At 43.0% G+C, this 23,130-nt stretch overlaps 1 protein-coding gene and 1 long non-coding RNA gene across 2 annotated transcripts in view; one reads left to right on the top strand and one right to left on the bottom strand.

The window, feature by feature from the left end:
- Window positions 1-18,639, top strand: part of TMEM165 (transmembrane protein 165) — a 31,747-nt gene extending 13,108 nt beyond the window's left edge. The window contains exons 2-6 of the mRNA XM_082728658.1: window positions 1,087-1,312; window positions 12,187-12,362; window positions 12,918-13,100; window positions 16,889-16,994; window positions 17,825-18,639. Coding sequence (XP_082584784.1) covers window positions 1,087-1,312; window positions 12,187-12,362; window positions 12,918-13,100; window positions 16,889-16,994; window positions 17,825-17,901 — 768 coding nt within the window. The 3' untranslated portion in view covers window positions 17,902-18,639. The remainder of the gene's footprint in view (window positions 1-1,086; window positions 1,313-12,186; window positions 12,363-12,917; window positions 13,101-16,888; window positions 16,995-17,824) is intronic.
- Window positions 13,015-16,576, bottom strand: LOC309863645. The gene is made up of 2 exons (XR_014311160.1): window positions 16,250-16,576; window positions 13,015-15,745 (listed from the first exon to the last, which is right to left on the bottom strand). It is a non-coding gene; the product is annotated as an uncharacterized lncRNA (long non-coding RNA).
- Window positions 18,640-23,130: the final 4,491 nt, after the last annotated feature.

Below are 23,130 nucleotides of genomic sequence, written 5' to 3'. Positions count from 1 at the left end.
CCCCAGGATCATGACGTGAGGAGGCCAAGGCAAATGCTTAACGGATTGAGCCATGCAGGCGCCCCAAGACTCATTTTTTTAATGGCTGAGTAATATTCATTGCGTGCGTGTGTGTGTGTGTGTGTGTGTGAGAGAGAGAGAAAATACTGTTTCTTCTTTTGTTGGTGAACACTTAGGTTCTTTCCCTGTCCAGCTATTTTAAATAATGCTGCAGTAAACATAGAAGTGCATAGATCTTTTCAAATTAGCGTTTTTGTTTGCTTTGGGTAAATACTCTGTACTGGTTCATAGGGTTGTTCTATTTTTAAGATTTTGAAGAGCCCCCGTACTGTTTTCCACATTGGCTGCATCAGTTTACATTCCCACCAGGTGCACGAGGGTTCCTCTTCACGTCCTCACCAACATGTGTATCTTTTTGATCCTAGCCATTCTGACAGGTGTGAGGTGGTACCTCATTGTGGTTGTGATTTGCATTTCCCTGATGATGAGTGATGTGGGGCGTCATTCCATGTGGCTGTTGGCCATCTGGATGTCTTTGGAAAAATATCTGTTCGGGTCCTCTGCCCATTTTAATCAGATTATTGGGTTTTTTTGGTATTTTATAAGTTCTTTATGTATTTTTATGTCCAGCTATATTAAATCACAGCTAGAGCCATTTCTTGCTCTAGCCTGTTGAGAACTTTCTATCCTCTATTTTGTCCTGTAAAATGTTAAAGCAGCTTCTCTCTGCTTTCTTTGACTTGAATGTTTGGTAAACATATCTGACTCTTCCATTCAAGTTACAAATAAAAATCTGAATGAGACATAGCTAAGAACTAATCTCAAATGTTTGGGAAATAGAGTAATTTTAATATTTGGCTGTAGCTGGTCTCCTTTAAAAAATTATTTTGCAGAATTATACTTGGATCTGCATTGTAGCATCTATCAGTTAGAAGTTTCGGTCGTTACAAATGGCTTTCAGAGTCCTTAGTGAGTTAATGACAGTGACAGAAAAACTTCAATTCACATCCAAAACTAAAAGAATTTTAAGTAACGATTTTTTCCAAAAAATAGCTGATACAGCTGTATGTATCTTTTTTATTTCAGAAAGGATTTACACCAGCTGCCCCGGTTCATGGCAATAAAGAAGATCCAGCTACTCAGACGAACTTGGGATTTATCCATGCATTTGTTGCTGCCATATCAGTTATCATTGTGTCTGAACTGGGTGATAAGACATTTTTTATAGCAGCCATCATGGCAATGCGCTATAATCGGCTGACGGTGTTGGCTGGGGCTATGCTGGCCTTGGGCCTAATGACGTGCTTATCAGGTGAGTGTGCTTTTTTCTTCCTCATGACCTTATTGAATTAAGGAGAAAGCATGGTGTGGGGCACTGAGTCATTGACTAGCTAGTCAGGTGCACTTGGGTTGACACAGTTACAGAATTAAGTAAACAGAAAATAGTGTCAGTTACGTACATTACTAAAAACCATGTTATACTTTTAAAATTAAAATTTCAAAGTTTGGAAGAAATTCGGACGCTTGGAAGCTGAAGACCATCCTGCTCAAGAATATTTGGGCCCATCAGGAAATCAAAGAAGAACTTAATCAATTTATGGAAACCAATGAGAATGAAGACACATAGATCCAAAACCTACTGCGTATGGGAAAGGTGGTCCTAAGGAAGAAATACATAGCCATCCAAGCCTCACTCAAAACAATAGGAATGTCCTGAATACACACACTGTCTTTACACCTTAAAGATCTGGAGAATCAACAACAAATTAAACCTAACCCACACATGAGAAGGGAAATAATTAAGATTAGAGGAGAGGTCAATGAATTAGAAATCAGAAATACAGTAGAAGGGGCACCTGGGTGGCTCAGTGGGTTAAAGCCTCTGCCTTCGGCTCAGGTCATGATCCCAGGACCCTGGGATCGAGCCCCGCATCGGGCTCTCTGCTCAGCAGGGACCCTGCTTCCCTTCCTCTCTCTACCTGCCTCTCTGCCTACCTGTGTTCTCTGTCTGTCAAGTAAATAAATAAAATCTTAAAAAAAAAAAAGAAAAGAAATACAGTAGAACATGTTAATGAAACTAGAAGCTGGTTCTTTGAAAGAATTAATAAGATTGACAAACCACTGGCCAGACTTACCCAAAAGAAAAGAGAAAGGACCCAAATTAATAAAATTATGAATGAAAGGGGTGAGATCACAACTAACACAAAGGAAATAAATACAATTATCAGAAATTATTATTCACAGCTATATCATAATAAATTAAGCAACCTGGAAGAAGTTGATGCATTCCTGGAAACCTGTAAACTGCCAAGACTGAAACAGGAAGGAATTGACAACCTGAATAGACCAATAACCAGTTACGAGATCGAAGCGGTGATCAAAAACCTCCCAAAAAACAAGCGTCCTGGGCCTGTTGGATTCTCTGGGGGAATTCTACCAAACATTCAAAGAAGGAATAATACCCGTTCTCCTGAAGCTGTTTCAAAAAATAGAAACAGAAGGAAAACTTCCAGTCTCTTTCTATAAGGCCAGCCAGCATTACCTTGGTCCCAAAACCAGCGAATTGGAGACCCGTATCCCTGATGAATGTGGATGCCAAAATTCTCAACAAGATCCTAGCTAATAGGATTCAACAGTACATTAAAAGGATTATCCATCATGACTAGGTGGGATTTATCCCTGGGATGCAAGGGTAGTTCAATGTTTACAAATCAATCAGTGTGACAGAAGACATAGAAAAGAGACAAGAACCATATGGTCCTCTCAATTGATGGCAGAAAAAGCATTTGACAAAATACAGCATCCTTTCCTGATTAAAATTCTTCAGAGTATAGGGATAGAGAGAACGTTCCTCAACTTCATAAAATCCATCTATGAAAAACTATAGCGAGTATCATTCTCCATGGGGGAAAGCTAAGAGCCTTCCCATTGAGATCAGGAACATGACAAGGATGCCCATCATCACCACTGTTGTTCAACACAGTACTAGAAGGCCTAGCAAGAGCAATCAGACAACAAAAAGAAATGAAAGGTATTCAAATTGGCAAAGAAGTCAAACTTTCTCTTCACAGATGACATGATCCTCTATGTGGAAAACCCAAATGTCTCCATCCCCAAATTACTAGAACTCATACAGTAATTTAGTAATGTGGCAGGATACAAAATCAGCGTCCAGAAATCAGTTGCTTTCTGATACTCTAACAATACAACTGTAGAAAGAGAAATTAGAGAATGGATTCCATTTACAATAGCACCAAAACCACAAGATACCTTGGAATAAACCTAACCCAAGTAAAGAATATATGCTCTAGGAAGTACAAAGCACTCATGAAAGAAATTGAAGAAGACACAGAAAGATGGAAGAACAGTCCATGCTCAGGGATTGGAAGAATAAACTTTGTGACAATGTCTATGCTACCCAGAGCAATCTATACTTTCAGTGCCATCCCAATCATAATGCCAATGGCATTTTTCAAAGTGCTGGAACAAACAATCCTAAAATTTGAAACAAGAAAAGACCCCGAATCGCTAAGGAAATGTTGAAAAAGAAAAAGCTGAGGGCATCACGTTGCCTGGTTTCAAGCTATATTACAAAGCTGTGATCACCAGGACAGCATTGGTACTGGCACAAAAACAGATACATAGACCAGTGGAACAGAGTAGAGAGCTCAGATATGGACCCTCAACCCTATGGTCAACTAATCTTCAACAAAGCAGGAAAAAAATCCAGTGGAAAAAAGACAGTCTCTGCAGTAAATGGTGCTGAGAAAATTGGACAGCTATATACAGAAGAATGGAATTGGACCGTACTCTTATACCAGACACAAAGATAAACTCTTTGTTTTTTCATCCAGAGTGGATGAAAGACCTCAGTGTGAGACAGGAATCCATCAAAATCCTAGAGGAGAACATAGGCATATGTTCATTCTCCATGGGGGAAAGCTAAGAGCATATGTTCATAGCGACAATGTCCACAATAGCCAAACTGTGGAAAGAGGCAAGATGCCCTTTAATAGACATTTGACATTGGCCACAGCAACTTCTTTCAAGACTTGTCTCCAAAGGGAAGGGAGACAAAAGGGAAAATGAACTTTTGGGACTTCATCAAGATCAAAAGCTTCTGCACAGCAAAGGAAACAGTCAACAAAACAAAGAGGCAACCCACAGAATGGGAGAAGATATGCAAATGACACTATAGACAGAGGGCTGATATCCAAGATCTATAAAGAACTTCTCAAACTCAGCACACACAAAACAGATAATCATGTCAAAAAAAATCAGTAGAAGGGGGCACCTGGGTGGCTCAGTGGGTTAAAGCCTCTGCCTTTGGCTCAGGTGATGATCCCAGCGTCCTGCGATGGAGCCCCACATTGGGCTCTCTGCTTAGCAGGGAGCCTGCTTCCTCCTCTCTCTCTCTCTTTGCCTGCTGCCTGCCTCTCTGCCTACTTGTGATCTCTGTCTGACAAATAAATAAATAAAATCTTAAAAAAAAAAAAAAATCGGTAGAAGACACGAACAGGCACTTCTCCAAAGAAGACATACAAATGGCCAACAGACACACGAAAAAGTGTTCATCATCATTAGCCATCAGGGAAATTGAAATCAAAATCACAATGACATACCACCTTACACCAGTTAGAATGGCAAAAATCGACACGGCAAGAAATGGCAAGTGTTCTTGAAGGTGTGGAGAAAGGGGAACCCTCTTACACTTGTTGGTGGGAATGAAAATTGGTGCAGCCACTTTGGAAAACTGTATGGAAGTTCCTCAAAAAATTAAAAATAGAGCTACCCTGTGACCCAGCAATTGCACCACTGGGTATTTACCCCAAAGATACAGATGTAGTGAAAAGAAGGGCCATATGCACCCCAATGTTCATAGCGACAATGTCCACAATAGCCAAACTGTGGAAAGAGGCAAGATGCCCTTTAATAGACAAATGGATAAAGAAGATGTGGTCCATATACACAATGGAATATTAGACATCAGAAAGGATGAATACCCAACTTTTGTATCAACATGGATGGGACTGGAGGAGATTATGCTAAAAGTCAAACAAAGTCTTATATGGTTTCACTTACCTGTGGAGCGTAAGGAGTAGCATGGAGGACATTAAGAGAAGGAAGGGAAAAATGGTCCATGAGAGTCTATGGACGTGGGGAAACAAACTGAGGGCTTTAGAGGGGAGGAGGTATGGGTGAGCCTGGTGCTGGGTATTAAGGAGGGCACGGATTGCATGGAGCACTGATGTTATATGCAAACAATGAATCATGGAACACTACATCAAAAACTAATGATGTGCTTTATGGTGACTAACATAACAGTAATTTAAAAAAATTTCAGCTCATCACAGCCAAGATCCATACTCCTCATTTATTCACTAGTTTTTTATCCTTGGTTTGCCTGTGTATACCCTTGTGGGGTTTTTGTTTGTTTGTTTTTCAGTCCAGATAAGCTTCTGTCTGATTTCTTAGAAATAGGACTCAAATCACAACAGAGGATTATAGATTGCAGGACATTTCAGGGGCATGTTGGAAAGCAGTAACTGTTGAAGGACATACGGTAATCAGTAACAAGAGTCACTTTAAGTTTAAGTCACTTTAAGATTAAGCTCTTCTTACCCATTATAATACAGGGATGAAATGTTCTCAGATTCCCAGTTTGTGTTACTATTGTATCGGCTTCAGTTTTTCAAAGAATTAGACCATGAGAAAGTAAATTAACAAAATCATGAAGCATAGTTGAGTCTCTGTTTCAGAAACCACCCCAAGAGACCCAGTTGGGCGGAAAACAGCTTTCCCCTGTGAGTCAGGCCTTGGTGGGAACCTCACTGCTAGTAGTGGCCTCCTGATGAGTTCCTTAACCAGCGAGCCTCAGTGCCCCCTCTGTGGAGTGGAGACGATCACGCCGAGTTCCCATTTCCCTTGGAGGGCTGAGGTCTGTGTAGTGTTGCGGCTGCTGGGTCCTTCACCCCTCCGCACCTCTCCAACCTTGCATGGAAGCTAGTTCTTCAAGTACAGAGCAAGTTCGTTTTTGGCTGCTTGGATGTCTGTTAAGGTTTATGTCATGTTAAACCTATTACACATGAATATTTTACAGATTAAAATAATCTGACTTCTCACATTTTAGAAGTTTGCTTTAGTGTTATTCATAATTCATAATAAAAACATTATTTTTTTTCCAAAGCAAATTTTGATATAAGAATAGGAAAAGTGGAGTGAGTTGTTGGTGAAGTCATGTGTTGGGAATGAGTTTGAATAATACCAGAGAATTTTATTTTTGAAATGATTATAACTCTGTGCCTCAAAATCTTTTACGGATTTTGCTTGTTCAGATCTAGCTTGGTCAACACTGTCATCTGCTGCACAAATATGCATACAAATGGAAATTTTTTTTAAAAGATTGATTTATTTTAGAGAGTGTGCACATGCAGTGGGGAGGGCTGGGAGAGAGGGAGAGAGAATCTCAAGCAGACTCCTCGCTGAGTGCAGAGCCTGGTGTGGGATTTGATCTCAGGACCTTGAGATCACGATCTGATCAGAAGTCAAGAGTCGGAGGCTTAACCAACTGAGCCACCCAGAAGCCCCCATAAATTGAATTTTAAAAGAGACCAACAGTTTTCTTCTTCTTCTTTTTTTTTTAAGATTGATTTATTTGACAGAGGGAGGGATCACAAGTAGGCAGAGAGGCAGGCAGGGTTGGGGGGAAGCAGGCTCCCCACTGAGCAGAGAGCCCGATGATGGTCCTGGCTTGATCCCAGGTCCCTGAGACCATGACCTGAGCCGAAGGCAGAGAGAGGCTTACCCCACTGAGCCACCCAGGCACCCGAGACTGACAGTTTTCTTTAAGTCTCCAAATGTTAATATTGTTTTTAGATGAAGTTACAGTTCTTAATAGTACACAGTTGATTAAATGCAAAATATATTACAAACTAAATACATTTATATTACATATGTTTAGCTAGTATATCACACTACCTAAAACATTTTTTCAAATTTGGACATGCATCTCTTAATGAAATGATTGAACTGTTTGTTTTTAAGTAGGTTCTGTGCCCAGTGTGGAGGCCAGTATGGGGCTTGACTTCAGCCTGAGATTGAGAACTGAGCTAGAATCAAAAGTCAAATGCTTAACCGACTGAGCCACCCAGGCGCCCCAGAACTGTTCTTTTAATTAGTTTATATGTCTGTGGACGAATATTTTTATTGACTAAATGAAGTAAGGTTTAGCCTCAACTCTAATCTTCATGTTTTTTTAATAGAGAGTTAAAGGTGGGGAAATTTTATTGACCTAAATAAGTAGATAGTAAGAAATTTTGTTATAACTGTACTCTCAGTTCATTGGCGTCCTCCTGAGTTTTAGGCTAAAAATTATATACTGGTCTGTCATCACAATAATGTTTAATGGTTTACCAGCTAGCAGTAACACTAAGTAAGATTTTAAATACTGCTCTTGATTTTGTTGAAAGCAGAGAATTGGAAACCATCAAGTATACCAAAAAGAGTTTCTCTGAAATTTATCCAATGACTCTTCTTATACACGTTAGTCTTTTCCTTAGAAGTATCTTGTTTAACTGGCTGTATTTAGAAATGATCGAGAAATATTGTTCATTTTAGTGTACTTCTGCCAATAAGGAGTTTTGTTTGAAAACTGTATCACATCATATATTTTGAATACATTTTGCCAGACCTGGGAGCTGCAGAGTTAGGTCGTTCAGTTTGTGGAAACTGTCTACGGCTGACCTGCCGTAGTGGCTCTAATGGGTGAACAGTAAATCATCCAGGCCAGGCTTGCTTTTGGTCTGAAGTCATTTGACTTAGTTTTTTTTTTTTTTTTTTTTTTTAAGATTTTATTTATTTATTTGACAGAGAGAGATCATAAGTAGGCAGAGAGAGAGAGAGGAGGAAGCAGGCTCCCTGCTGAGCAGAGAGCCTGATGCGGGACTTGATCCCAGGACCCTGAGATCATGACCCGAGCTGAAGACAGCGGCCTAACCCACTGAGCCACCCAGGCGCCCCTTGACTTAGTTTTTGAAGTGAAATGAATGTGATACACATCTCATGACAACCATCTGCTTTAGAATTCTTCTCAAACGGTTGGTGGGGGTGGCATTAGGCACGGCAGCCTGCTTGGAGAGTGCCCCTGGGGCGAGAGAAGACCCCACAGTCTTCGGTGTTGCCTTCTGATGCTCTCTTTGCTTTGTGGTAACAAGACTCTGCCTAGGGAAAAGGCATTCATTTGCAGTGGTTGGGGAATGAAAGAGTCAGGATTTCTCCGTCAAAACTCATTCCTGCCAAGGCTGAAACTCCGTATTTCTAATGCCATGAGTGTTAGTTCCAGTAAACGAAATGCCATTATTTCTGATGTCATGACCTTACCAGAAACTTGCATAAGACAGGGAAGCCCCAAAGCCTCGTGTCTGGTTTATGATGCCTTGAATGAGGACCCCAGTGGTTTTAGGCCCCCCTCTTTGCTGCCCGAGGGTCTATATTTTTCCATACCGTGGGGAGATGCACCATAGAAAGCTGGGCAAGAGGCACAGTGCTGTAAAGGGGACAGAAGGGAAGCGAAGAAGGGATGAGGGAAAGGGGAGCCTGACTGACTCCTTAACCTGAAGCACATGTCAGGCAGATGAGTTTTAGGAAAGAGAAGTCAAACTTCGGGGAAGTCCTTGAGAAAGTAGTCTACGTGGCCCCTTGAGAATTCTTGGTCTGTCCCTGGGTCAGTCCCGGTGTGGAGCTCGCACTTGTAGGTCTTGGCTCTCTCAGACGCTGCTGGAGGGCTCAGTGCCAGGCAGGCCCTTCACTTCGCGGCGGGGTTCACCTGGCCGATCTCGGCCCTTCCACGACGCAGTCTAGTCCTGTGTGCTTCGGGGTTCCATTGCCGCTTCCTCCTCGCCTTTCGCCCATCTCATTCCTTCACGCGTCATCTGATTTCTGCTTCTGACACCCTCGCAAAGGCTTCAGTCATCTGCTTTCCTCATTAGGGTCCAGTGTGTATTTTCGTGAGCCCCTCACGCCACATTCCTGGCCGTCCCCACCTTTTTATTCTCTTGGCTCGCGTGTCGCCCTGTGTTTACAGGATAATCATTGTTTCTCTCTCTCTGGGGGAATATTTTGTGCCATTGAATGTTCATATTCCCCCCAGTTTTATTCCTGGCCTGTCTTCCCCCACTTCACAGTGTCCTTATGCGGAGTGTTCTCAGCTTAATTACCTGAAAGCCGGCGAGTCCCAGATCTCTGTCTCCGCTCCAAGGGATTTTTCTGGGAACTTCCACATCGCCAAGGTGTAGAAGGACCAGGACGTGCAGCTCTGTTCTGACTTGTTGCAAAGTACTTGCTTAAAGACAAGTAACGTCTCCCTGTTCCCAGAGCAAAAGTGCTTGAGTGTCTGAGGGAAAGTTTACAAAGCAGGAGGAAATACAGGGACAGTAACCAGGAGAAGAAAAAGTAGAAGAAAGCAGGTCGTTTTCTGCTTCTCTGGAGATGTGAGGCAGAAAACATGGCGTTGGAAGTGTCTCTAAGTATCAAGGGTTTTTTTTGTTTTGTTTTTTAGATTATCTGAAGGTAGAAGGAAAACCGAGTTTAGGAGACTTAAAGAGGCTTGCTACGTTCCATTTTTAAATTTAAAGCTTTTATGGAAACTATTTTAAACTTACAAAGTTGCATAAATAAAACAGTACAAATACCTATGTACCTTTTATCCAGATTCACTGTTAACATTTTACCTCATTTGCTTTAGTGTTTGTGGCCTGTCCATATGTAAATAAAATTATGCATGTGTATGTACGTACATGCTTTATATATTTGTAAATATACGTGACCTATACATGCTTTGTAGGTAAGAATGTACATATACACATAATTTATATACCTGGATAGAGTGGTGCATGTTTTACCAGCTCTGTGTTAGTCAGCCGACCTAAAACTATAGCAGTTTTTCCCCTCCTGTAGAGGAGGGAGTCTAGGGAAGGTATTACATTTGTTTCTTTTTAGTCTTTTAATCTGAAATACTTCCATAGCCTTTTCTCATGTTTTATAATATTAATATATTTTTTAAAGAATACGCTCCCTCCGCTTCTCATGGGTTTCTCATCTTGTGTTTGTCTGTTTTCTCGTGATTGCTTTAAGATTGTGTGTTCTTGACCAGAATACAGCGTTGGGGATGTTTGTCCCTTCAGAGTGTCACGTCTGGGAGAACACGATGTCCCTCTGTCCCTCACTGATGTCAGGATTTCTCTTGCTTGTATCTTCTTCCCTGCAAAGAATATGCAGACTTTAAGGGGACACTGTAAGACAATACGGATGCTCTGTCCCCACTGTAGGGCCGATTCTCACATGATGTCAGCGTTCCCTTGATGACTGCGGAACGGTGGCTTTCTCGTGCTGCGGCCCCGTCACCGTTGCCCACGGGCCCCCGCACACTGCGCTAAGAGCTCCTTCCTGTCCCATGGGCTTGTCTGTGTGTTGTCAGTAATAAACTGGGGAATTCACATTTTCATTGGGTTTTAATGACTTAACTATGTGCTTAAATTGTCCCAGATCTGACTGTTGGGAGCCCCTGCAGGCCGGCTCCTGGTCCTCGTGTCATGCTCCCATCATTGGTTTTGCTCACGCTTGTTTTCCCGTCTGATGAGGTAGTGCAGGTGCAGCTTGTGCCCGTCCGCCCAGCCCTGGAGTTAGCTGTTTGCCTGAGGAGCCTTTTCCAGAGGAATTCCGCGAGAAACCAGGGTCTGCCCGTGAAGTGGGCTCGTTCCTGAGGTGTCTTTGCTTTGTGGCCTTGTTTCAGTGGATGGAGCTAGAAAATTGATGTGTCGCATATGTGCACACACATCTGTGCAGATATACATGTTCATACATAAAATTAAAACATGTACACATAAGCATAGATTTGATGTCTTTCTAAACAGGATTTAAAATTTTTCAATTTTGTCATGTAGTGAACTGGGAATACATTTGATGTGCTTACACATTTAGTGTTCAGGCAGATTTTAAGTGTCCTTATTTTATAAAAAGAGCGTGTGAATTAGAGAGTAAATGCATTTAGGGCGCCTGGGTGGCTCAGTCGGTTAAAGCCTCTGCCTTCGGCTCAGGTCAAGATCTCAGGGTCCTGGGATCGAGCCCCGCCTTGGGCTCCCTGCTTAGTGGAGGGCCCGTTTCTCCCTTTCCCACTCCCCCTGCTTGTGTTCCCTCTCTTGCTGTGTCTCTGTCAAATAAATAAAACCTTAAAAAAAAGTAATTGCATTATGTGTATGGAAACATCCTCTGGCCATTCCATAGTTTCTAAGTTTTAAATACTGAACTGATAATACTGGTATAATTGTGTTTCATAATTAGGATCTGGGCTCTTGATATGGTTCCAGATATAGTTTTTTGTATAACTTCTACAGTTGTCCTCTTTTTAACGATAGGAAAGAGTACTGAATAAATTTGAGTCTGCTGTAAATGTTATTTCAATATATGTATAGGAATTTTCTTTTGTAAGATCTAATTCAAGTAGTTCAAAAGGAGCAGAGTTGGAATCATACCTACCGTGAGAATCTTGTCGTGATGTTTCACTATAGAAGTTTATAATTTTAAAGAACTGTGATGAAGAAATACCGCCTACATGTGAAGGTGGTGTCCAGCTTCCAGGTTAGAGGATCGCAGGATCCTTAGAGGGCATCAGCGTTAACTTTCTCCCTGAGGTACTGTGCCCTGCGTGACGCGTGGCAAGCCAGTGCGTGGCTGAGTGTGCCTGGAGAGGAGCTCGTCATCTCCCTGTGGAAGACGTGCCATCTTCAGCCCGACCAGACCGCCGATTTCATTGGATTAGACCACTGGCTTGATCGAAGCATCCAGAATTGGTGGAGGGGAAGAAGTGGAATTATTTAAGGTTTAATACATATTAGATTAGCTTCTCATTTGAACCATTTTCCTTTAGAACAAAGTTCGGGTTAAGATTTATTTATTTGAAAGAGAGAGTGTGTGTGAGTGGGGGAGGAGGAGAGGGAGAGAGAATCTCAAGCCAGCCCTGCCACTGGGCAGGAGCAGACACAGGGCTTGGTCCCCGGACCCTGCGGTCATGACCTGAGTCCCCCAGGCGCCCCGAGACCGGGGCTGAGTTAGGATTCCCGAAGTGCACGACTGCGTGGGTTGGTTGTGCGCATGCTCGTTCACTGGACACACTGCTGCGTTTTCTTCCAGTTCTGTTCGGCTACGCCACCACCGTCATCCCCAGGGTGTATACGTACTATGTTTCCACGGCGTTATTTGCCATTTTTGGCATTAGAATGCTTCGAGAAGGCTTGAAGATGAGTCCAGATGAAGGTCAAGAGGAACTGGAAGAAGTTCAAGCGGAATTAAAGAAAAAAGACGAGGAAGTAAGTCATGGCAGTATAAAATATCTGGACCAAAAAAGCACTCCGCTAAGCACCCTCACTGTCCAGAGGTTCGTCAGTGGCTGTCCCTCCCCGTGTGATGGGTGCGGGCCACCCAGAGATGGCTTGTCGCGCCCGGTTTGCGGTCTCAGAGCTGTCCGTGATGGGACTCGGGGCAAGTGGGGCTGTGGTGGGCAGGGGCGCTGGGCCGCGCGCCGACCTCGTGTGGGCAGGCGCCTCCCTTCGCGATGATAAGCTCCCGCGACGCAGGAACTATGCGTTCCATGTGTTACGTGTCTTCCCACAGCATGGAGGAGGGTGAGTGAGCAGTAAATCCTGGTTTTGTGGCAGAGGAATGGGAGAATGGAGAGTATAGTGTTTGTCGTCGTGTGTGAGAGGTTCAGAAGAAAAGTTTGGGGTCATGTAATTTTAGTTTCTGGGAGCATAGTCCATAAAATTTAAACACTTTATAAAAGAAAGATTAAGTAATTTTGTACTATTTTGATTTGCTTCCTGGGATTAATCTACCTCCCTCTCTCTCTCCTTTTAAAAATTTAGTTTCAGCGCACCAAGCTCTTAAACGGACCAGGAGATGTTGAAACGGGAGCCAGCACGACGATACCCCAGAAGAGATGGCTGCATTTTATCTCGCCCATCTTTGTTCAGGCTCTGACGTTAACATTCTTAGCGGAGTGGGGTGATCGCTCACAACTAACAACAATTGTTCTGGCAGCCAGAGAGGTGAGTGATACCTGAGAAACGGCGGCTTCTGGATTAATAGTGAGACTAAGCGTAACGATGTTACTTTGCTCCAGAGGACCCTGGACGGTCAGTCTGGGCCGAGGGACTGCTTCATGTGCTGGACTGTTTTAGACCTAATCATCCTGATTCTCTTTCAAATGTCGGTGTCCCATTTCTGCATCAGATGGCATTGTGTGTCCCAGCCAAACTGGCGTCTTTACATTTCTCTTGTTCATCCTCTTCCCTTCGGTTTTGCTGGAATGATACTGGGCCAGTTGCCTTGACTTGGTTTTGTCTCTCCTTAGATCTGTAGTCTTGCGGGGGTCGCTTTACAAGATCCCACTCAGTAGAACATTAACAACAGCCTAACTGTCCAGCTTGGGGAAGTTAGCTCATTTATTTACGAAGTTCCGGGTGTTTCTGGGAGTATCCACTCCTCAGCGAGCAGAAGACAGGAGCTTGAGATGTTCTTGGTGCTTGTCTCTGGCCAGTGCGGTTACACTTGACTTGCTTCTGGATATAGAGTTTGGCGGATCTTAGTCCCCGAATACTAAGGCCTGAGTGCTAAACTGGGAAGAGATTTCTGATCACTTTGTCCTCTCCTTTGCTCTAAAGATGCAGAACCTGAGGCACACACTCGGCCACTTGTCCAAAGATAAGCCAGTTGGTAGCAGGGGCAAGGACTGGAAACTGAGGCTCTCTGCCTTTGCGCGTTTCCTTCTAGATCTTGCTTGTAGTTGTCAGATGCCACTTATTTAAAAGATAGCCTGGGGGGGGGGGTTGTTTTTAAAATTTTAATCTTTCTTCTGGGAGGAATTAGTTTCTCATGAGGCGTCTTACCGTTCACACCGGTTTCTTAAGATGTCCTGGGAGGGGGTGGCGGAAGGCGGCACTGCTGCTCCTCCTCTCTCTCTTCTTGGTCTTAGCGGATACAGGGTCTTTTTTTATATCTGTTAAATTACACGTTTTACCCCACGGTAGGATTTAGATAACGAGCTTGATTTGAAGGTGTCCTTAGCTCCTGGGGGACACCTGCCACAAAAGAACAAGTTCCTTTACATCGGCCCCAGTTTCAGACAAGAGGCCAGGACAGGGCTGAAGTCAGGCCCGGCCAGAAGCAAAAAAATGCTGTACTTAAAAAAACAAAAGTAACTCCGTTTTTCACTCGTCCTGTATTTTAAAACTTTCTTGCAAAATGTTCCCATAATGGCCGTGCCCTATATTTTTTTGATCTTTAGCCTTTTTTATTGGCTTTCAGATGGCCAGGATTGGGTCATGAAAGTAAGTGAGCTTTTGGTGGTGGTGGTGGTGGTGGTGGGCGGTTATGATGGAAGAAATCACTGCATTTTTCTTAACAGTGTCGTCTGTGTGGCACGGAGGGCCTTATGAAAGGTCCGGGTCCGCTGTACCCGTGTTCCCTCGGTCCCGCTGCTATCTGGCAGCCTGGTGCGTGCCGAGCAGGCTTGTGTCTTGTGACCAGGTCACTGCGCCCCGTTTTGTCTGAAGATGGGGCATTTTTCTACTTCATGGGGTGGTTGTGTGGAGGAAGCAGAGAAGGCACGCAGGGGCCCTGCCACAGCGCCGTCAGCCACCTGCCCTGCTGCCAGCACCGAGGGGACACGTGGTGAGCTCTTCAGGAGCAGACATACGGGTGTTCTGTTTTTGTTCCCTTAACATTCCTAACTTTTTTTGGTAATTTTTTATACAAACCATGCTGAAATGCAGCTCAGTTCATTTTAATCTGAACTTTATTTCTGCTCCAACACTGTGTCCTTTGAGATGTTCATTAGGTACTAAGATTGGAAAAAAAAGGGGGGGGTAGGGGATAAGGTTCCGAGGTTCCTGGGTCAAATCAGTTTGGCAAATGACAAAGACTGAAAACTTCTGTATCAAAGAAACTTAATTGTACTTAATCTGTTGATTTTTCAAGCATCACTTTCCAGTAGAATGGCCCTGTCTTAGGATGCCAGCTGAGAGGTGCGAACGTGCATCTGAGCTCCGCAGTCCCACGCTGCTGCCCCCCACTTCACGGGGGAGCGCAGCCCCCCCCCGCCCCCTCAGTGGCAGTGCTGTCCCTGCTGCGTGCCACATCCCTGCCCCGCTCCACGTCCCCACTGGGTTGCTGAAATCTTTGCCTTTCTCCCAGCCCAATTTCGTGAGCGTTTTGGCTTGCGCGCGTTTTCTCATGTAGGGGTTTTGCCGCTTCCCTCAGTTCCGTTCTCCTCCAGATGCCCCCTCCTCTCCCCCCAGTCTCATGGGCTTGGCTCTGAGGGGAAACGTGTGTTGGTCCATTCTCTTGCCCTCTAAACCCACTGGCCCCCAGCGTCTGACCGCACCGGCTCTGTGGACGTGGCCGAGCGTTCCCTGCAGCCACGGGGCGGCCCCACGGGGCGGCTCATCTCGGGAGGCGCAGTGCCTGGCCGCCGCCGGCTTCTTGGGGCCGCTCTGCCACTGTCGTCCCCGGGCGGCTGCTTGCCTTCGGCTGTATTCGCGCTCAGGGTCATTCTCTTAGTTCACTCACCGTTGAACTCAACTGGCTCTGAACCTCTCGGCTCTTAACTCCCGTCGGCACCCGTAAACCCCGTCTTCATTCCTTCCACTAACTCTTTAAGTCATGCTGGTAGTATTGTAATTCATCCAGAGAACTGTGGGTGAGAAATACGGATGTCAGGCCTGATTTTTCTCTTCCTTAACACCGAACACTCCCTTATCACTAAGGTAGATTCCCAGATCTACCTGGTTTTCTCTGCTTCCAGTCTCCCTCCCCAAGTCCAGGCGATAGCATCTCCCCTGACCACCTTTAATTTTGTTCCCTTGTAGTTCCCTTCCAGTTCACTCTCTGCACTGGACTTCTAAAGCATAAACCTGTTCTGTGACTCTCTGGCTAAAAAACCACCAGTGTCTTAAAAAATCCAAATTCTGGGACGCCTGGGTGGCTCGGTGGGATCAAGCCTCTGCCTTCGGCTCAGGTCATGGTCCCGGGATCGAGCCCCGTGGTGGGCTCTCTGCTTGGCGGGGAGCCTGCTTCCCCTCCCCGCACCCGGCCGCCAGCCTACCTCTCTGCCTACTTGTGATCTCTGTCAAATAAGTAAAATCTTTTTAAAAAGTCCAAATTCTAAGCTTTTAGATAGGGTCCTTCCCGAGCTGACCTCTACCATGTTGTGTTCTGTGTTAACATGGTCGGCAGTCGTCTCTTATCAGTGGGCCTTTGCCTCCTAGTATGTTCTCTCCTCCACAAAACAAAGTCAGATCTTCCTGCTCGTTCTTCAGGGCTTGCTTTTCTGGAAAGCTCTGGCTGGTCTTCCCAGTCTGAGCACCTCCATGTTGTGCTGGAAGCAAGCACTGACGGAATGAATACGACCTTCCTGGCGCTGAGTCCAAGCACCGAGGACACCGGAGGGAAGGCAGGCGGGCTGTGTGCCGGAAGGGCTCGCCTCGCGGCCTCAGAAGAGCGGACAGCGCCCGAGGGGAGAGCTGTGGGCCGAGGGGAGAGCTGTGGCCGGGGTCCCCTCAGCTCGGGTCCCACGCCGTGAATGAGGTGCGGCAGCGGCCGAGAGGCCGTATTAGTGCTATTTTGATCTCAGAAACATTTCTGCCGCTTGTAGCTCTATTCCTAGATGTAGCTGGAACATATCCCCTTCGAGCAGCCCTTACACTTTTCATAAATTATACACTTGAACCCGTGGAGCTATTTTTAGGCTGTTGTTGTTCTCCATTTTCAGTGGCGGCCGGTTCTCAGGTAACCATTTCAGCTGCTTTCAAATGAGCGTTACTGTACTTGCTTCCAGGACCCGTACGGTGTCGCCGTGGGCGGGACAGTGGGCCACTGCTTATGCACCGGATTGGCAGTGATTGGAGGAAGAATGATTGCGCAGAAAATCTCTGTCAGAACTGGTGAGTCTTTGGTTTTTTATTCTTTTTTAAGTAGGCTCCACACCCAGCATGGAGCTCTCAACTCGGGGCTTGAACTCCCCTAGACATCAAGAATCAGATGCTTAATTGGGAGCCATCCAGGCACTCCTTTTTATTAAATTACAAAGACAATACCGTTTGTTTTAACTTCTAGAATTACTGAGAGAGAAAGGGGAGTTTAAGTGTTCACTTCTGGAGTAGCCTTGGTCTCTGCAGTGATGATCTCCTAGAGGTCTAGTTCATTGCCGCTGCTGTTGGACACATAGACTGTTTTTTACATGCATAGATTTAGTAAAATACAAATCCATGTAAAAGCCTTATCGCATTTATAGTCACTTTTTATCAGTGTATTTAAGCAAAAAAAAAATCATCACGTGGGAAATAAAACTTCCAGGCCTTCCATGTGTTTTGTCAGGTTGGGGTTCATAGGTGGAGACGGTTTATGGATTCCACTGAAGAGTTCCTGTGTAGCTGAAAGGGCCCACAAGTGGAATAGAAAAAGTCTCTTTGCTTGTCAGAGGCTATTGAACATTTTCTTCAATAACTGGGTTTGGAGAGGAGTTAGAGTTCTGTTGCTGCTTCTCAGCACTGTCTCAATTATAATTGTCGTTTCTGGAAACAGTGCTGGAGAAGCAGTGCATGATGACTGCCCAGTCAGGCGTATGTAGTATTCTCTGCTGTGCAAGTGTGGTTTGAGTGTTTCTAGTTTATTTTCAAGGTTAGTTCAAGAGATTGGAAGAATAATGGGCGACATCTGAGCTCCCTCATAGAGGAATTTTGCCTGACTTCACTTTTTTTCTCTTCTCTTACAGTGACCATCATAGGCGGCATCGTATTTCTGGCCTTTGCCTTTTCTGCACTGTTTATAAGTCCCGATTCTGGTTTTTAACAAGCCGTTTGCTCGTTTGTATTTCGTTTAAGATAGGTAACTGTTTGTGTACATAGTGTACATTAGAACTAAAAGTGACGGAAAAGACTGTATTTTGTAGCACTGATTTGCGAGTTTGTCCCCTTTAATGAAAGTATTATGTCCGAAAGAAGTAATCATTGATTCTGTTTGCAACATGGATTTTTAAGAAACCTGATATCTAAGTGTGGGTTTTTCTTTTCTCCAGCACAATTATGTTCATATGGTCACTGTTTTTTTTTTTTAATGTTTTTGGGTTTTCTGGTAGGACGACGATACATAGAACCACTGTACAATGGGGTCTATCCTGGATTTTCTTTTAGCACCGACCCCTTTAATGACTTAGATCTGTTTTCTCCTGGATCACTGAGTGATTTGCCTTAAAAGTTTTCTTGGGAGGAATGAATTTTTAGCTTTTAAAGAAGTTCCTTAAGCCAGAAAGCAGTGTAATCACAAAGTCTTTTAAAACTTGGTTTTTCTTTTTAAGAATGAATAATGTCTTACTGTTATGATGAGAATTGTTTGCTAGGTCCATTCTCCCTCCTTTTTTTTTTTCTTTTTCTTTTTATATTGGGTGTCCTACCCAATTAAAAACAGTCAATATTTGACAATGTGGAATTACTAAATTAAAAGAGAATACTATGAGTGTATTCATATTTTTTCTATATTGAATAAACAATGTAACATAGATACAGTGTAAATAAAAGTGGTATGACCAGAGCTTGTTTTCCTTTGTGCATTTTATAAGTGAGTTTGTAACAGTAATTTATCAAAGTAGTAGTAATACTTATAGACCAGTTTCTAAAGTTGATGTTAAAAAACAGGAGCCAGGCATCTTCTAAAGCCTGTCTTTAACTACCTCAGATCGCTCTGGGACATAGTAGCTACTAACAAGGTTAAAAAAAAAAACCAAGTTGTATGGTAGAACGGTGCGTCAGACCAGTTTGATTCTAGAGCCCATACCCACCAGTCTTTTTATCACACTGACTTCAGTAATCACAGTCATGTCAGTCTAACTATTAATGATTCTATCCAAACAGGATCACCACTTCTCCCAGCCTCCTTGGTTCTGTTCCCATGCACAGTAGCCCTGCTATTTAATAGCCTCGTAAAAGCAGCAACAGCACATATTGATGAAAAAGTCACTTTTGGAAACTTTCAAGGAGTTCTCTAGCCACCATAACAAGGGCCATTATAGGGTCGTAAACACAAGGCCCACGTGTAAAAATACTTCAGAGAAATTTCAGGCAAGACCCCAGAATATACCACTGATTCCTCTAGTACAGCCTTAGATGATTAGAAACAGGGCCAACAAATAATTACATTTTATCTTCTGCAAGAAGAGAATGGATGATTCCTTGTTAGGCAGCAGCTGGTACCATCACAGCCCGGCCCAGCAGTGCAGACAGCCTGGCCTGAGAACGAGCCGGGAGCGGTCCTTGAATAACAGCGTAGCTTTCTGAGGCACCACAACCTTCTAACAGGACAGAACTACTCACAGAATTTGGTAGCTCAGTCTTGAAGGTACAAGGTAAAAATCACGAATGCTGTTAAGACTCCATTGCTGAATATAATAAAAGAAAATGTCACTGATTTTAAAATATTTAATAGTCTTCCTTTAAAATCCAAAATAATGTGATTCGTGTAAGTTACGTGCCACATAAAGCAAGTGTTATTTTTTGAGAAATGCAGGTGATACTGAAAAACATAGCACTGAGGTATTTTTTATTTTTAAAATTGAATAAGGAAACAAAGTCTGGATCTAATTATTTTTACATTTACAAAAAAAAAACCAAACCAACCAATGCTACTGCTTGGCTCTTTTGCTATGATTTTTGGTTCTGAAAACATTACAAAAGTCTGTGGGAAAAAGCATTTTAATAGGACATGTAGTTTTAAAAAAACTATGCACATCATAAGCTGGAGAAATGATCAGATACCAAGAGGCCCGAGTGGAGGTAGGCTAATAAGACATTTTACCTCTTCTCAAAGGACAGCTCTGAAAAACAAGGGTAAGCAACTGTAACACCAAATTGAAATGGCAGTCAACAGTAAGTTGGTAACAGAATGATCCACATTTTATATAATATTGTACTTCCAAACTCAGCTCATGCAAATCATCAGAGAACCTAATGTAGCACCATGGAAACCATTCATTATCCCTTCCTGTTTCTGTGCAATGTAGGATTTGGGCAGAAGACAGTACCTAGAAAATGTCAGTCTCGTTTTTTTTAATCAGTTTGGATTTCAGTTAAATGTTTGCTTTAGGAAAAGCAGGTGTTCTTAAAGTCAATTAGCCATTTATAGCTCTACCCTTTTGGAGGTTTAAGAACAATGGGCTACATCTAATTTTTATTTAAAACCAAGAACCAAGCAGTAAGGGCAGCGATGTCAATAGTAGCACACCGAGAAACCACACAGAACATGAGGAAGAATTTGGTGTATGTTTTCACAGCTACTAACTGATGTTAACAATTAAAAATTTACAAAGATAAAACTTTTTTTGCACTAACTGGTTTCAGTACAGCACTGAATGTGACTCATCTTTGGGCTTCAATCTCTACATAGACTGAATGTGCAAGTGCCACATGAGGTCCTTCCCTAGCTTCAGCCATAGTAAAGTAAGATTTCAAAATCTTTCTAGAATGGTCTAAGAATTACAGCTGTTCTGGCTGACAGGAAATTTTTTTTTTTAAAAAAAGGACATTCCCTGGCCAACTGTTTTTGCTTGATTGTCTCGTTCTCAGTGCTTCAGTCCCAGGGCGGTCCAGCCTTCCCTCCGCCGGACTCTCCGGCACAGGCGGCACCACTGCCCGCAGTGAGTCGCACCCGCACAGACCAACTCAACACACACATACGACATCTGAATGTCATAAAGCGATGTAACAGTTTGTTTCCTCAGAAATTTAAAAGCATACATTTGAAAACATCTCATTTTCAATGTAGCCCTCGGAGTTGAACATTTTTTACATGATTAGCTCCAACTTGTGGTTGACATGCTTTCATTACCATTCTTTATGAAGGGGTCCCGGGAACTAGACAGTATGCCCTGTCCCTGGCCTGTGGGACTCACTCGGGGAGCCCTAACGTGGAAAATTCTGTTCCAACGTATACTGGGTAAGAAGCATCCTCAGAGTTTCTAGGCTTCAAAGGCTCAAACACTACTTTCACTGGATAGTGCTGTATATGAAGGATTTGATTTGTTTTTAAAGGTCCAAGCAACAGTCACTATATAAAAACAGCGACCGTTTTTTGTAGAAGAGTACAGTGCACATACATTGTTCCACCTATATTTAAGAACTTTAAATGGATTTTAATATGGATAGGATAGTGATGGCCATTAGAAGATGCTGATCGTCTTACTAACATTTCCCCAAATGGGCAAAACACAGTGTGTGCCATTGGTTCTGTCATACTGGCCTTTGGCTGTGTTGGGGAAGTAATCATATAAAAAGTACCCATAAAATAGAAAAGGCAGCAAGTGAAACTAGAAAAAGGTTGGAGCTATACAGAGCAGATTCAGAAGGAGTTACCTTTATTTTTTCTTAATTGAGTTGAGAACAGGAGGAAGTGCAAGGGCATCTGGCTTTGGGCCCCGCACTGCCGTCCTGAAGTGACACAGATTGGGATTGGCCCGGGACAGTCCTTGTGAGGGCCAGAGACTGCGCCCCAGGTAAGAAGAGCCAGTTCTTTACATAAAAGATCACGAAGCAAAACAAAATAAACCACAAATTAAATACATGACACTGTGAAATCACTTTGATGAGAAAACAACACAAAAGATATTTTAAAATATAAATAAATACATTTAGCCATTTTCATTCAAGAAACCCAGAGAACTGCTTTCAAAGCAATTGCGTCTTTAAAATCACTTTCTAAATTCTTCCATAAATACTCACTATTTTGATTGTCACTTAATGCAGCACCTCAGTGTTTGCTGGTGGTGGTGATGGATTCCACTTAAACAGTCTCTTCATAGACTATCCTATTCCACTAAAGACTGTTTCTCTAGGAACAGGCAGCTTACAAAATATTGTTAAATACTCAAAACAGAACCTGCAGAGTATTATTTTATTTACGAAAAACAAGGAATGTAGTGTTAAATTACGACAAGGGGAAAAATATGCAAAAACAGTCACATGGAAAGAAAGTTTTAATTTTTAAACGTCCACGTTTGCTTAATTTCTTGTGAGCTGTTCAATACTGTTTTGAATATCCTGAATTAATAACTATACCAACAAAATGCATCTCCAGTGTTTCCACAGGAGACATTTAAAATAAGACCAAATTATACTTTTCTTCAACCAAAGTAGTCTTTTTCTCAGTCCTTTTTGTGCAAAAATATTACAAGAGCAATTCAAATGGAAACACTGAAATGACATGCCAACATTTCAGAGCACATTTAAAACACCCAGAATAATTCTTGAAATTATTGTATTCTAAAATATTACTACCAGTCACTTTTAGGTTAGTTCTATACATCTATTCACACTGATGCAATTTTCCTAGACCTCTGAAAATAAACAGGCTCATTGGTCTCTTTTGGTGTCCACACGATAGGCAAGATAGGTTTACAATAGTGTCGAAATGGAACTAGGCATTTTACAATCTCCTGACTCCACCACATTCAAAACCAAAGTCAAAATTCATTTGGCTACCTTGAAATATCACTCCCATAAACCTGCTACGGTTCACTGGATCTAAACATTTCTCAGAAATGTGTTATTTTTAAATTTCACCTAAATGATGATTCGGGGATCCTTTAGAAATGGTAATGCCTAAGGTAATCAACTTTATCAAAATGAGTAGTTGCAATAAAGTGCTTGTTACATTTCAAAATGATGCTTTCAGACTGCGGTATGTTGTTTGGAGAGAGTGTGCTCGTCCTACAGAACGGATCCCCGGGCATGAGAGGTGGGTCCTCTCACCTGTCTCGGAAGCAGCAGCACTATCTTGTGGTAGGCTGACAGCAGGCACGTTACTCATGCAGATGAGGCTCTACGAGTGCTATGGCAAAAGGGGGAGAAACTTAGAAAAGGGGGAGGCATGTGGAGGGTTCCTACTATACTCATAGTTATATACAAATATATTAAATATGCTATAAAAATAGTCGACTCTTTTCCTTTGCATTTATTTCAGAAGCTCCTTTCAGAGGAATGCTCACGCAACCCAAACAAACTTCAGAGGGTCTCGCTCTCCAATCACTAGTAA

The sequence above is a fragment of the Mustela nivalis genome, assembly GCF_964662115.1.
Source record: "Mustela nivalis genome assembly, chromosome: 4".
Lineage (NCBI taxonomy): Eukaryota > Metazoa > Chordata > Mammalia > Carnivora > Mustelidae > Mustela > Mustela nivalis.
This window is presented reverse-complemented; position numbering and strand designations above follow the sequence as displayed.